Consider the following 16,167-nt stretch of genomic DNA (forward strand, 5'->3'; position numbering starts at 1 on the left):
AGCCAAGTAGTCTGCTTGCCTTTCCAGTGACTAATTGAACCCTAACCTTAGACTAAGTATCTCCAGCAAAAGTCTGTAGAAAGAAAAAACAAAACAAACAAACAAACAAAAAACCACCCCACTGTGCATCCTCTTTCTCATAATGGATCCACACAGCACTAGACAGAACCAGCCTGGAAACTGTTTGATTATTAAGCCAAGCTGGCCAATAAAAATTCCATTTAGCAACTTTATATGGACATCCTAAATAGCGCACAGATAAAGGCAAAGGAATGCTGACAGTCAAATGCAGCAAACAGAAGGAGAGAGAGGAGAAAGGAAAAAAAAAAAAAAAAAGAAAGCATTCTTCCCCCCCAGACCCAAGCACATCCAGCAGGGAGGAGGATCACCTTTGAAGCAGCCAAATGCAACTATTTAGGGCATCAGGCACACACAGAGATTTTTCTGACAAGAAAGATTAATGAACCCCCAGGGTAAACCAGCAAGTGACAGACCTGGCATCTGAACCTGTATGCTTGATTGCCCACACCTTTTCAGCCAGACAAAAGCAAAAATTAAACTTAGCATAAGACTTGCTTAAGTGTCCCATGCACAGATACTATGCAGGACAAGAAAAGAAGGGCAGAATCCACCCTCCTCAGGCCACAAATGGCAGTGGGTATTCTGCAGTTGCTTACTGCAGCCTCGTTTGACAAGATGCTGTAGGAGATGTTTATCCAGTGGATATTGTGAATTCACAAGCCACACAATAGGCCACCCTGAAAGTTCCCACTCTGCTAGGACCATGGAAATACTGCAAAGGAGGACCAACTGTGGGCCAGGAAATGCAAAAGTAACACAAGAGTCACGTTGAGTCTGCAGGCCCATCTTACCCCATGTTTTATCTTCAACACAGCATCCAGTTATAAGCACACAGAGATAGAGCAGGGTGAATGCAGCCAGCTCTCACGTGGCCACATCTTTCCAATTTTTTATATTCAGTGACTATATTATATCCACATCAAGCTTCCCAGTCATGACCAATGCTCACAAACTCCTCTTTTGTGTGGTTTCCTTCCAAACTTGTTTCTACTATGGCAATAAGAACTATGATTTACACATGCCTTGCTTTAATATTGACAGTCTTGCTCTTCACCTGCCTCCTATGTGTTTCCCTTGGAAGCAAAGCTGCCTTAGCTCCACTGTGTTCAGTACCCATCCGAGTCCAACATTGAGGATACCTGCCCTACTTGCCACTACCAGCAGGGCAGCAAGACTACAAGAACACAGCAGACCAATTCAACTACAAATTCTACTGCCACATCATAGAGCTTCACTGTCATCATGTCTCTTCCTATGTTTTTCCTCCTTTTATAAAATCTGCTCCCAACTCGAGGGGGTTTCTTTGTCCCCTTCTTCCTCTTCCCGTATCTCTTTCTTGTGGGAAAGCCAAACACATGCCTCAAAGCCAAGCTTGCTGGCAGAAAATTAGTGCTCAGTAACTATATGAACATTTGGCTGAGCCCTACTCTTCTCAGACTTTTGAAGATAGTCTATTTTACAGTGGTGACACTTCATAGCTAACAGGCACTAACAAAAACACTCCTCCTTTGCAGTGGTTTCCACTCAAAAGAGAGGGATGCACACTTAATTCCTGCAAGACTAGATTCTAACTTTGAATCAAGGACACAAAAACAGCTAATAAACACAGAAACACTCCCAGTTGAGTTCAATGTGTGCACTCAGGCTTCTCTTGCACAGACCTCATCCACTTGGTTGGACCCCACCTAATCTAAGCCATGGTATAAACTTTGATTTTTAATATGAATTAATCAGTGAAGAAACTGTGGACTTCTGGTAGAAAGTTTAAAAACAAAAATAATCTGCCCTGTGAAAATAATTTCTTCCTGTATTTCCACCTCTCTAGCATGTGTTTGAAACGCCCAGGACTATCTTAGTCACATCTGTCCAGCTCAGAAAACTTCAGCCCCCTCTGTGTAAGTAAAAAATACAGGCTTTTTCTGGTTTGAGCCTGTTCTAAGTCAATTTGGACAACAAGTTTTATAGCTCTGTAAGAGTAGCTTTGTGTGTAATATTTACTTGAGTTTCAGATAACCAAGAAGAATGGTCCTGGGTGAGGGTGCTGAGGAGGGATGCAAAAGAACTGAGTATGACTCCTGACTCCACCTATCATCTCCCTCAGATGCCCTCAGGTAAGTTGTTTCCTTCACCATGTTTCTACAGTAAAAAACTGGGAGAAAGCAAAGCCCAAACCTGTAGATGGCTATTCAGTCAGTGCCTACCAGAGAGCAGGGGAGATGATAGGACTGGCAAATTTCTCACCAACACAGACTGACACCAGTCAGAAATATTGCACCAAGCTAGCACAGGAGGAATCTCACTGCTTAAGTACTTGCTGTGTAGTTTCAGGAAAACATAATAAATGCTAGATAGGAAGCAAAAGAGGGGGGAGGGGGAAATTTTATGTTTTTTAAGCCTCTTTAGAAAAAGAAATATATTACTTCTACCAAAACAGATATAAACATGTCAAAACACAGTATTTCTCAAGTTTCTTATTGCTGCCTAAAATGGGATCTTTCAGGACAATGCAAATTAGAGAAAGGTAATTGGAAGATTTCCACATCTCAGATTGATCAGGTACATTGACACAAACATTAAATGCTGTAAAATCACAGACAAAAATTTCACTACCAAAATAATCACAGGAATCTCAAAGTAGTTATGGATAACGGAGGAAAGCAAAAAAGTGGCAAGGACTATAACAACAAAGAAATAAATCTTATTTCTCACTACACTCAAAAGAACTTCTGAGCACTTCCTTCCTTCAGAGATATTGAAGATTTATGGAAGTAGGAGAACAAAATGTTGTCCAGGGGCTTCCAGTAGGAGTTGTGCACAGGCTACAATCCAGTAAGTTCACAAGCCCAGTTGAATTTCATCCAGATGTTAGCAACAGAAGAAAGGATCACAAAAAGTATAGAAAACAGCCTCTTGGTTAATAGACAACTGAGATTGTAGCTTCCTAAGGACAACAGAAGTCAGATGCTCTTCTTATGCTGAGGTGCCCTGTCATCTGAAGCAAGATTCATAGTGAGCTTCGGGACAGTGTGGTTTGGAGAGAGGGTTGTTTATCCTGGGCTGCCAAGTGAAGACAGAGCTGCCAAACATATGGGGAAATTGCTGCTAGCACAATTAATGGCTTCAGCTGAGACACCAGAACCTACTCAGAGCTGTCTTCAAAGTTAGGCAGGAGAGAAATTCCTTCTACAAAGATGAAGAGGTGCACCACAAGAACCAAAAACACCAGTAGCCAGTCTCAGACAGAGCAAAAACAAACCAGCTTTGTTAGCCACTTTTTAAGCCAACCAGGTCCAGGAATAGAGTGAAAAAGGGTTGAGGGACTCCAGATGCATAGGTGGGGAGTCACCACAGAGTATCTGATATTCACAACCTTGGTGACACAAAGCCAGTGTTGTGCTTGTGATCACAGGCAAGGATGGAGGCATGTTCACATAGGAAAGGCCACCAGCAGCAGATCTCCTTGAAACACCCAGGGCCTGGTCAGCAATAGCAGTGATTCTTAGGAAAAGAGGCAGTTCATAGCATGGGACAAAGCAAAAATATCCCCACAAACAGAGCTATAATTAACCAGAAGCACACCCAGGCAGAGCTGGTCACTCAGCCTTCTCTACACTTCATTTAGGCAAATAAAGAATTGTTCCAGGAAAACTACAAACATTCAGACAGTTGTGACCCCATAAAAATTCAATTACGTAGGAGTTAACGTCAATACAAAACAGCTTTTTTCATTTACTGTAAATCTCAGTGTTTAAAACTGGGCTCTCTGGGTATAGACAACTGAATTTGAACTTTAGAATTTAAGGGAGGCAAATATTCTCTTTTCCCTTCTAAGGCAAGCAATCAGTTTCTAGATGTCCCCTTCAGCTGTTCCTTGCCCAGTGCTTTCTACACCTTTCTCGGGAGGAGCAACCAGACCATGTCTGCAGTAAGTTGTGACAGGACAGTAGCCAGAAGACCCTAAACACAGGATAGTTAAAATGGTACCAGTTTATGCACATGTTTTAAACACAGATACATGCTTTTGCACCCAAAATTTGGGGCTTTCATTTAGGTGTGGCCCAGACTGGAACCATGTCCATCTATAGCTTCATGAGGCATCTGCTACTTCTGTATTTCTACAGCACTGCTCACAGCATCATCGTAGGTCTTCTCAGATGTTAGTGGTTTTCTCTTATGGTTTGGGTTTTTGGCTTGTTTGTTTTCTGAACTGTCTAGGACTGGCAATAAAGATGACTCCTGGAAGGCACTGTAAAGCAAAGCCTTCCTAACCCTAACCAGCTGTATGCTAAAATCCTCACATGGCCAAGAACCACAAATCACATACCACAGATCTGGAGAGATGAACAGAGCCCAGGGAAACTTTACAGGCAGGTGACGGCCAGCTACTCTGAAGTACCACTGGGGGACAGGGTGGGATTTGTCACACAGCCTGCTCTCAGTGACCCTCTGCAACCAACCTTATCCACCCGCTCTTTGGAGTAACTTAGACCTGAGGCTCCGAGCCAACCCCATGCTGGTCATGAAACAAAATCATGACTTGAATAGCTCACAGTCCACATGTGGTTCTGGCACTACAGGCTGATTCCCTTGGGCAATGACTTTCAGGTTTTTATGTTTTTTGGCCTTTTGTTTTGTTTTCTAAAGGAGTGATTTTACTTCCTCACACTTATTAGCATTCAGATCTACTATACAGTGCCTGTTTCTTCTGCATTCCTCCTGGTGCAGTTTCTGGAGCCACCTTCATTGCTCCCATTTCTGTCCATGTTTGAAACTAGTTTCAACCAGTCATGGTCAAACCACACCCCATATGACTGCAGACCATGGAATATGCAACTGCATCAATCCCTCTTGCTAAAGCAGTGGTTTGTAATATGGTTGCTGGTTGATTGTTTGTCTGAAAATCCCTATCCACAAGAGACAGTGAAATAGTGCTAAAAGAGAGGCAAGCTCCAAAAACGTTAGGGCGATGTTTGCACTGCAGTCTTCTGGACGGCGTAGCCCTGTTGACAGATGCAATCCCTGACCAAAGGAGCAATGCCAGCAGCAGCTCCCAGTGTGAGGACATCACTTTTATCAGTTCCATGGGCTGAAGGTGGAGGGGTATAAAGACACCATACTAATGAGTCTATGCTTGGTCTCACCAAATGACTAATCCTCCTGAGGTCCAGTAAAGATCTGTTAACGTAGTAACTGCCCCAAGGATTAGCAAACTGAGATCACGTTTGGTTTGGGATAGCAGGGCTCTGGCTCCAGTTTCCCAAGGAATGTGGGAAGGCAGCAGGGGGAAGAAATCGGGAAAGACAAGGGTAATGAGTCAGTCTTTGGAAACCAAGCTAAGGATTTGATTCTAGTTACTTCACTTGCAGGCTGGTTCTAGAGCTGCAGCCAGCGAGCACTCAGTTTCAAACACAAGCAGACAAACTTGAAAGCCTGCCACAGCCAAACATCCCCAGGTCAACTTCACACAACAGCTACCTTTACACCCTTATGCACCCACACATATGCTTCCTCTGTGCTTGCTGAAAACACTGCTCTCAAACTAATGAGTCCAGCCAACTTCCTCCTTCATCCTTGTGGAGAGCCCAGGCCAAAGATCTTCCTCCTCAATGCCACGGGACCTCCTCTCTAGACCTATCCAGCGAAAAACAAGGCTCATGAGAAATTATGCTCCACAAGCCTGGAGCCCTCTCCCACCCCACTCCTGTTTGTACATCAGAATCCCTGGACAGCCCTTCTTCCTACTCCGTATTAAACCCTTTCAAATCTCACCTCAATCTCTCCACTCCTTCTTCTTCTATCTCTACTATGCAACTTGGCCTTTAATTTGCTGTACAGTTCTTCCACCTATCCCCACTCCATAGCTTTGTTCTTTCTTTTATCCAGTTCTGCACATGGACTATCTCCTGAGCTGGTCGACTCACCAATCACCATTGTACCAGTCATGCGTGGAGTATAAATGTTTCAGACAGGCAGTAGAGCTGTTGCAGGGAGACAAAAGATCAGTTACTGAGTGGTCAAGAGCTCAATTCAGGAAAGAACATTTGGACATTGAGGGCAATAGTCATTCAGGAAGCAGAAAACACCAAGCCCAGTCCTTACGATCTGGATAACTGACCACATTGGATGTGTTTTGCATTGTTGGAGCTGGGACAGCCTCTGTGTGTTTATATCTGCCTTACCAGAAGCCAGCTATGACTGACACTCACCAGCATGGATAGGGTGGAGGGACATCCCTTTACAAAGTTACCCATTTGCTAAAGTAATCCATCACAAAACTCAAGCATACAAGGAAGAAGGGAAGCTTTATGTAATAGTGTTTGGCCAGACCAGGATAAGCACAGGAGGGTAAGGTGCAAGAGATATCACCTTGCACTGACTGTAAACAAAGGGACAAGGTGTAGGCAATGATCTGAACTGCTTCTTCATGAGATTGCTATGGCACTGCCCCTGGGTCACAGTGCTCTGCAGTCAGTTAGCTCTTTTGCCATGGCTTGACTGCGGGCTGCAGAGATCTGGGTTGCTTCAAGGTACCCTTCACACACCTCCTTAGGCTCATACAACTTAATTCCATTAATGGGATTAATTTTGTCAAAGCCTTCAACTTGCACCTAGTTTGGGCAGATCATCAATGGACATCAGTGTGGCAGCACCTGGGTGGGATTCCCTGGCTTGTGTAGAGCAGGTCAAAGTAAAGAGTTGCAGCACCCTCTGGTTTTGGAGAGGGGATGGAAAAATACCTACACAGCAGGTACCTGCTGGGAAACTATATAGCTGAAGAATCAAAAGTGGTTCCTAGAGAAGTGTTGCTGAAATGAACACTCAAGCACTTCAATTTTTGCTTTTGAACAGATACACCTATTTTTTTATTCCAGAAATTCAGTGCATGAGGAACATGCTATTGACACAGATGTCACCAAAAAAAAGACTAAATACCTTTTTATGTAGAAGTTCCTAAGCAAAAATCTCTAAGTGAAACAGGTGGCTACCTGCAAATTCAAATTGATTCTTTGTCCTGGAAGTGCAAAAAAAGGGTCAGCTCTTTTTAATCCCAAGAAATGTCCTCATTGATATCCCACCAACAGAAATAAGACTCCTCAGCTCTGACCACAGTTGGCTGAAAGGTGTTGAGTATCCTCTTCTCCCCTTATCTGTAGTTACCTTCAGTGACCACACAAGCTTCTCACAGCAGCTCATACCCACATGGGAGTGTGTCTGTCTTTCCTAACTATCACAGGCAAGGGATTTTGGTCTAGATGACTTGATATCAAGGTAGACCACGTCTCAGATGAATTTGCAGTTAAAGCCTGCCCTTGCTACTGGAAAGGGTCGATACTGGGAGCAAGAGTGCAGCCAATGGTATGGACACTGAAGCAACCTGATGAAGTGGAGCAGAATGGCTTTTTGAAAAGTAGGCACACTGTAAGATCTCAAGAAAAAAAAATACAAAAAAAGACACAAATAAATCAGCCTACATACAGACAGCATTGAATGTCAAAAGTTTTTCCAAGAAACCCAGATCATCTCAGTGAAAGGAGGAAGACAAATTGCTTGAGAGCTTAAATAAATGAAGTGAGGATGCCCCCGAGCAGGTGGTAGGCAGATACAAAGCTCCTGCCAAGAGGAACAGAAAGCAGTGAGCCATTCAACTGTCAGGTAATGCACCACCACCTTTTACCACTAATCACCCCAAAGGCCCTCTAGGAAAAGGTGCTGTTTCCATGCGTTGTGGCAAGCCAAGGAGTGCTCACTCCTTCCCACCAGCTCATCCCAACTCCACCCTTCTGCACAGCTCCTGCCAGCCTCACCCCTGCTTTGTTCCTCCAGGCCTGTCCAGCCTCATGCTCCCCAGGGTATATTCTGCAAGGACACATCCCATCTTTCCCCTTGAGGGATGAAAGACTGGTGCAGAAGATACCCAAGAACGGGAGGTCTACCAAGGAAACAGGTCAGTACTGCATCAGGGGGAAGCAGAAGACAACTCCTTCTGATACTAAGCAGGCGAAAGCCTAACACAACACAGTCTATTTGCAAAGGCACTAACAGTCTTATTTTGCCTAGGGAAACAGATTGTTCTAGTCACACAGGTCTTTTAAAACTCATGGCACTGTGTACAGAGTTGTCTAACTTTGGCCCTACCAGGGTAAAAAGCCAGGCACTGCTTCATGTATGCTAAAATACTTGGTTATCAACTGCTCTTCAGAACACAAATCTTTTACTCAGAAACAGGAAGGAAGTGTGACACATCTCCATCTCTCCCTTGATATGTCTGTATCATCTCCTGAGGTCTGCTGTATTTAGATGGATAAATTGGAAAGACATAGTCACAAACATCAAGCATCTTTCGATCCTGGAGGACAACATTGTGTCATCTTGTGTGACAAAAAACATCTGCCTCCATGGGTCGAGCCTGCAGCACCTGGCTGATATTTCTACCACCTAGCAACAGATACAGCAACCAACCAAGCCCTGAGATCAGAGTAGAGGGGAGGTCAGGGGTCTGCTTTGTACAACACAGAGAAACCTAGGCAGAGAGGCACCTGAGTGAACTTTATGTTCAATGCAAAAGCTTAAAGATCTGGGGCAGTGTCCTGAAGCAGGAGAGGATCTGAGTATCAGGGCAGACAGCCTTCAGCTTGTTGCTAGGCTAGTGCCCTTGTTCATGTGACAGAAAATAAGCGTAGAAAGTTTCAGCATAACCTATGCCTGGAAAGATCTGATCCCCCTGGGTGCCATGCACAGGAGGTGCTGCAAAGTGGCAGCCAAACTCCTACCACTGATGTGTCTGCACGAATTCTGCCCAAGAGAAAAAAAGCCTAAAAACACTACACAGTGCTTGTTTATGCAGGATCAAAAACTAGCCTATGAGATCAGTTATAGAGCACCTTGGTGCACTGAAGCAGAGCACTGCATTCAGCAGAGCCACATTACCCAGCTAGTGGGAGCAATGTCACACCCTGCCCAGATCACCAAGGAGCCCTTTGGATACCTGCTAATTCTTCCCCTAACAATGGTCTCCAGCAGCACTTGCAACCTGCAAAGTTCAGAGCCCTCCCCAATGCAGTGTTTGCTGCTTAATTATTCTGGCCTTTTAAGATGAAGGTAGGAGGCTGCAGCTTAAGTTGTCTGAGATCAAGCTATTACCTGGCCACAGGGAACTAACTGTTTATGTTGTTTTAAGTTAACAGGTAAATTACTAGCACTTCATTATAACAGTTGACAAACTGGTATAAAACCATGAAACCTCAAATATTCCTCCCTTCCTCCATCCTCCTTCCCATCTCTGTTCCTTTTTTTCCCATCCCAATACCCTCCCAGTAAGGCACCAGTATGGGATTAAATCTCTCTCATGAGTTGTTCCCAGGAAATATGCCCTCCTTCAGTGTAGCAAAAACCCTACCTTGGTTGAGGTAGGTCAGGGTTTCTTCGTGCAGTTTCACAGCAGGTGATGTGGCTGTGCAAAGGACATACTGAAAGGGTGGCAGTTTGGCATCATTCTCAGGAGACAGCTGCGGTTCTTCCTGCTTGAAGATTGGCAGTGCAAGGACATCTCTGCAACACACAATTCACATATATTTAGTGAAAAACACTTTACAGAATATCCTGCCTCAGTCTCCACTTGAATCTCATGTTCTGAAATAATGGAGATGATCTCTGGAGAAACACGTGTTACGATGGCTAATAAAAGAAGGAATTTGGCCTGCATAATGTAATAAGGCAATTTTTCCCTCTAAGATGTCAGAGGAAAAAAAAAAACACAGCATTAGAAAAATAGAGTATTTCTGATACTTTATATTTTTAAAACATAGATCAAATTTACTTTTACAGTTAAGCAGTCTTCCTGATGAGAAAAAGAAAAAAAAAATCACAAAAAGATTCTTCATATATCAGACTAGTAAAATGTCTACAAGCAGCCAAGGGTGAAGAGCAGACAGCAACAGTGTAAAAAGGAGACCTTCAGGTACACGATGGCATGAATTGCTGGACTGACTCATAACACATCCTTATACTCTAATAAGCTTGGTCCCAAGGAATTGCATAGCTCTCACCAGCATTGGGCTACCTTCATAAATGCACACAGAGGTGCTCAGGAGCAGATTCGCTAGGACCTGCACACAGTCCCAGTTCTTGCTCCTTTACAAGAGGTTCATGATGATCTGCCTACTGGTTCAGAGTCAGACTTACTGCATACCCCACTAATCCCCAAGCAGAACAGGTATTAGCAAGGCTGAGAACACAACAGAATGATTAGTACAAAATGAGATGTCAGGAAAAGCATCCTTTTCTCAGCATGTCTGGTACTGAAGAACCTCAGTAGCCTTTCCTATGTTGCTAACACTTTTGATCACTGTGTCCACCTACTTCAGACATTAATATCCTTCCAAATTAGAAGGATTATTTTGAACAGAGTCAGTTCAGGAGACTAAGTAATTTTTTTTCCCCTCCTCCATTTCCTCCAGATGTGTGAAGACTCAAGACGTCCATTAGAGAGGCTGTGGTTCTGCAACTTTCAGTGATCCCATACAAAAAAAGCTTCAAGAATAACTGCTCAGGGACATGCCAGCATGTACAGGCAAGTTCCCTATGCAAAGGGCATTAAGAATTTTGTTCAGTTAATCATCCACCATGCATTCACTTGTAGCACCCACAACCTCAAAGGCTACCCAGGTCATGTGCAGTTCACAGCAGTTATGCTGAAGAGCCTGGTTCAAACACAGGTACCCATATCTATGGCAAAATACAGCCAGAGTGCAAACTGTGCCATTTCAGATAGAGACAGGAGAAAAGAAACACCCATCTTCCATTCTCCCCTCCAACCCTACCTCTATGTTATCACCAACTTGAAGGCAATCGGCCCCATTTGCTTACTAGCATTACTGACATAATCACAGATCTTGCCTCACTGCAGCCATAGAGAGGGGTTTGGTTTTCCCCTTAGTGATGATGATTTACTACAGTAATGAAGTGGCAGAAATGCCTGCAGTAGATGTCTGAAATAGATAGCATTGCTCCACACACACAGGATCTGACACCACTCCACAGAGTCATCTCGAGCAGCCGGATGCCAGCATTTGCTCTTTAGGCCACTCTGCACAACGCTGTCAGAATGCATGCTGCTCTACAGATGAGAGCAGCTCTAAAACTCTGAAGCCTGAAAGCTTCTGCACTTCTGCAGAAACAGTGCACAAAATCTGGTCCAGGTTTAACAAGTGTAAAAATTCCTCACCCTTATTCAACTGAAACAGTTGAGAAATTTAGGCAAGGGGAAGTCAAAATTCAAATATCATATTTCAGGTTCTTAACACCCCTCAGCTTGCCAGAACAGCAGTCTGGTCACTAAAGACTGTAATCATGGAGGAATCTATTATTTGCCTTCTGGAAAGCTTTGCCACATTAAAGCACTGACAAAACCACACAAGTCAATCACATTTTTATTCCTATAGCATTTAATCTAATAGCCAGTGGTATCCTTTACTTTGGATTAAGCTCTTGTAAAACATTTCACCTTACTAAAGCTTTTGGAACTTAAGCTTTTGGATGAAGGCTTAAAAGCTTTTCTAAACTACAGGTATAAGTCATCACAGTATTTGTTTGACTCTCTTCACTCGAGAGTTGCAAATCAAGTTATAGAAAAAGCGGGCTTTTACCACCAGTCCCATCCTTAAAAAAATAGAGGGGAAAACCCTTGAAGCTGCCCCAGATTCTACCTTTATGCTAAAGTTTGGATCTTAACCAACACTTAGCCCACTTACCTTGGAAGGGATAAAGTTATCTGAGTGTTCAGTCAGCTGTCAGAACAAAGAGTAGAATACATACTGGGTAAAAATGAATTTTAAAGAGTTACAAGAAATTTTCTGTAGCATTGTCTTGCTACAACCACAAATACCACAGAGGCATGGCAGAATTTACATGGATGTCTCAGATACACACAAAGCCTTTGATCCCTCCAAAATATAATTGATACAAACTTTTCCTACAGCAACCTCAAGGACTGCACTATTTCAGCTCTGTCTGCAGAGTCACTACAAGTGAACATGAGAGCCTTCAGAAAGGCACAACTCAGCAGAAAATTGCCCCTCTAGAAACGCGTGTCTTGACAAATTCCCACAGAGAGTGAATTGGCCAGAACTCAGGTCCCTACAAACAAAAAAAGGCTGTTATTCAATTGACCTTCCTTGCAACACCTGAGGCCATTACTGCCATAAAATCCGGTTTAGGGCTTTTAGTTGCAGATGAGAAACACCACAGTCACAACTGCAGATACTCACTAAACCTGAAGTTTGTTCCTAAACTTTCCACAGGTCACCTTCATACTGGAAATTTTCCTGCCAGATCGGGTATCATTTATCCCCTGCCTTGGTAGCACCAAGCCAGCAAAAATAAACTAATGTGTTTCCTGGCCAGTTAAAAGGAATTTGAATTGTGGGCTCAAGCCTGGCCCAGACTTATGATCTTGTAGCACTCATGTTACAAATCCATGGAGTTAAAGCAGTAGCCTGAGCAACATAAATGCTCCTTAATGCAGAGACAGCACACACAAGGATCAATGCTGATGCTCCTGTGCTACTACGATTCTCACTGTCCTAAACTAATCAGGCTTGTAAACACAAAGCAGGAGAGAACAAAACTTTTGCCACATACACGCTGTTAAAACACACTCACTAGGATGGAGTGAGAAGGTGAAGAACATTGCACAAAGAAGTGGAGAAGCTGTCAGAAAGCAAAAATCTCAGCGACAAATTATTATTCAGTAAAACAAAAATCCATTTGCAAATACACTGACAGAGGGTAGGAAGAGCTCTATCTCTTTGCAAAAAGAAACATTATCTGTGTTTGAAGTGCTTAGCCAAACAAACTCAGTGTTCTCTCAACATGGTAATTTGGGGGTACGTTTTGAAGGCACTTGTACCACAGCCAGGTTCTCAACTGCTGCAACTCAGCAAAGTCCCACTTCAGCCAAGGAGGACCAGCAGCAATTGACACCAGCTGAAAGCTCAGCTTTACATAGATGGGGGGGAAATTTAAAAATATTTATAAGCACCCAGCAGAAAGGAAACTCCCAAATTTGTCTGCTTTGTTGTCTTTTGGAGGGAGGAAATACGGTTTTGTGCTACACATGTTACGGACTATTGTTTAGCAGCCCTTGTGCTTAAAATTAGGCGCATTTAATTAAACGCAACTGTGTAGAGGCAGGAAAAAGCTGGTTTAGACAAGTTCAGAAAGTGAAAATCTGAGCTTTTTACCCATCGTCCCAAAAAGAAGAGAAAGAAACTTCATCCTGAGAAAACTGGACGCCTCTCTTAGTTTGCCAACAGACGCTTTCCACATACTTTCGACAGAACTTTGCAACTGTGGCATCGTCTACCGTTGAGCTGCGCTACCTGAGCCATTGATGAGAGGAAAGCCGGCAAAAGCGGTAAAGCAAAAACTGCAGAGAGCTACCTGACTTGGCGCCGAGCGGAGGGGAAAGAAGAAAGACCAAAAAAAAAAAAAAAAGAAATAAAAAGAGCCCACTCTCTCAGAAAGAGCCCGCAGCGCTAGCACCGGGCGACGCGATGGCTCCTCGGGGTACCGCTGGCGGGTATGCCCGGGGCAGCCCGGCGAGCGGGCAGCTGGAGATCGGAGGACAACCTCTTCCCTTAACATCAGTGCCGAGGGCGCCTGGCTCCCTCGGAGACTTCCCGCTGCCCGGGGACTCACCGCAGGTAGCTGCCGGTCGAGTGCTGGTTGTAGTGTTCCGGCTGCGTGTGCCAAAACAGCATCTTGGGGGCAGTGGGCAGGACAGGGAGATGGCCCGGCGCTGTCCGGGGCTGGGGGAGGCCGGGCGACAGGAAGGGGCCAGCCGGGCTGCCCACCCCGACGCGCGCCGGTCACGGCTGCGGCCAAGCGGAGCCGCGGCCCCAGCGGCTCCCGGCGCTTTTATGGCCCAGCCCCGGCGGCCGCGGGTTGGCCGGGCTGGGGCGCTGGAGCCGATCGAGCCCTCCCCTGGCCCGCCCCGGTGCCACTCTCGGCCCGCCCGGTGCGCACGAGTCGGGGCAGCCCAGGGGCGGAGTGAAGCGTCCCCCGAGGGGAGCACGGAGGGGCGGGAGGTGGGCTCGCCCCGGGAGCGGTGGAGTCAGCAAGGGTGGACACGGGGAACACGCTGAGAGTAGCCCTGTAGAGGAAGCCTTGAGTGTGCAGGTGGACAAAAAGCTGGACATGAGCCGTCGAAGTGTGCTGGCAGCCCAGGAGGCCAATCATACCCTGGGCTGCATCAAAAGCAGCGTGGCGGAGACGTGATCTGCCACCCTGCTGTCATGAGACCTCACCTGGGGTACTGTGTCCAGCTCTGGGGTGCTCAACACAAGAAGGATGTAAGCCTGTGTTGGAGCAGGTCCGGAGGACACCACAAAAATTATCTGAGGGCTGGAGCATCTCTCCTTTGAAGAAAGACTGAAAGAGTTGGGGATATTCAGCCTGGTGAAGAGAAGGCTCCAGGGAGATACAGCAGCTTTTCAGTAAAAGTGGCCTATAATAAAGATGGGGACAGATTTTTTAGCAAGGCCTGTTGAGGCAGGAACAAGAGGCATTGGTTTAAAACTAAAACAGACCATATTTATACTAAATATAATAGAAAAAATACTTTACATTAAACGTGGTGAAACACTGGCACAGGTTGCCCAGGGAGGTGGTAGAAGCACCATCCCTGGGAACACTGAAGGTCGTTCTGAACAGGGCTCTGAGCAACTTGCTCTAATTGAAGATGTCCCTGCTCGCTGCAGGGGTGTTGGAACTGGATAACTTTTAAAGGTCCCTTCCAACCCAAACTGTTCTATGATTCTGCATTTCTGTGAACATAGCTGTGGGAAGTGTGGGCAGCTTGCACCCCCAGTGTGGCCCCAGCATCTTATGCCCAGGTGACAGCACAAGTTCCCCAGGGCATGGGGTCCCCCTGGCTGTGAACTGGCTCTGCTGGGAATTGCCATTCATCCTCCAAATTGTCCATGGATTTTTAAAAGCAAGCCTACTCACATCAAGTGATGGAGGTGTCCTGGCAGCTCTGGTTGGTATCAGTGAGATGAATGTGAAATCACTGCTCGCATTCCCATAAGTCTCTAAGTTTTTCATTGAAAGACAGCTGATTGCTTTAACTCCATGCTGCCAGTCTCTTATGCCCACCTGTGCTTCACATTAATGTGAACATTATGTCATCAGGGGTATTTTCCTATTTTCCAGGGGAGAGAGTGGGACTACGTAGTTTTATCAAAGGATGTTTAGGAACAAGAGGATAATGTCATGCACTAGATTCACCCCTAATCCATCAGAAATCCTCTGTCTTTCTAAGCCAACTCCCCTACTTGATAAGGAGAAGTCTGTTTCAAATTGCAGACCTGACTCACATCTACAAGGCTGCCCATATCCATTATTTTCCTAAACCCTCTGCTCTCAGGGCATCTTTCTGTTCCATCAATCCTTCTCATGTTTGGTAGTTTGGGGAGGGGGAACAAAAGAGTAGAGGGGGTTCCCCATTTGATTATGTCCTGTCGTCCATCCACCACCAGAAATGGAAACAGAATCTTAATTACTCTGAGTCTTTAAAAGTCTTCCAAATCAGTCTTGCAGGAGAAGACTTCCAACCCACAAGCTTCCTGGTCAAATTTCAGCTGAGAAAAAGGCAGCTTACTCACGGTAGCTGTTGGCAAATATTATTTACTGCCATATTTTACAGCCAAGATAGCAGCATTTCACTATGAGGTGAAATTTTTATTATCCTGTTATGATGGTAGAATATTGATACTGTCATCACACCTATAAATCATCATTAGGCTGAGCCCGAGAGAGTCAGATGCAATATAACTATAGGGCATTGGCAGTGTTATGAGGTGAAGAACAAGTTAACCTGAAGGGTAAGTAGCTTCACAGAGGTACGATGTGTCTTACAGTTTTTAAGATGCATTATTTACTTTACATTATTGGCTTGTTTCTGTTCGTTTCAGACTGAGAAACAGCACAAATAAATGTGCCTTTAGGGTAGTTTCTCTTTCCTCTGTTACTCCACAGCTAGACAAAAACCTGTTTCTTCCAAAGCAAAATGTCTGGAGCTATCTT

The 16,167-nt window shown here is 44.8% G+C and overlaps 1 protein-coding gene across 1 annotated transcript in view; it reads right to left on the bottom strand.

Moving 5' to 3' along the window:
• TFCP2L1 (transcription factor CP2 like 1) overlaps positions 1-13,841 on the bottom strand; it is a 32,195-nt gene extending 18,354 nt beyond the window's left edge. The window contains exons 1-2 of the mRNA XM_054380954.1: positions 13,780-13,841; positions 9,479-9,630 (exon numbers count right to left, since the gene is read on the bottom strand). Of these exons, the coding sequence (XP_054236929.1) occupies positions 9,479-9,630; positions 13,780-13,841 (214 nt within the window). The remainder of the gene's footprint in view (positions 1-9,478; positions 9,631-13,779) is intronic.
• Positions 13,842-16,167: the final 2,326 nt, after the last annotated feature.

Source organism: Indicator indicator, chromosome 5 (assembly GCF_027791375.1).
Source record: "Indicator indicator isolate 239-I01 chromosome 5, UM_Iind_1.1, whole genome shotgun sequence".
NCBI classification, from domain to species: domain Eukaryota; kingdom Metazoa; phylum Chordata; class Aves; order Piciformes; family Indicatoridae; genus Indicator; species Indicator indicator.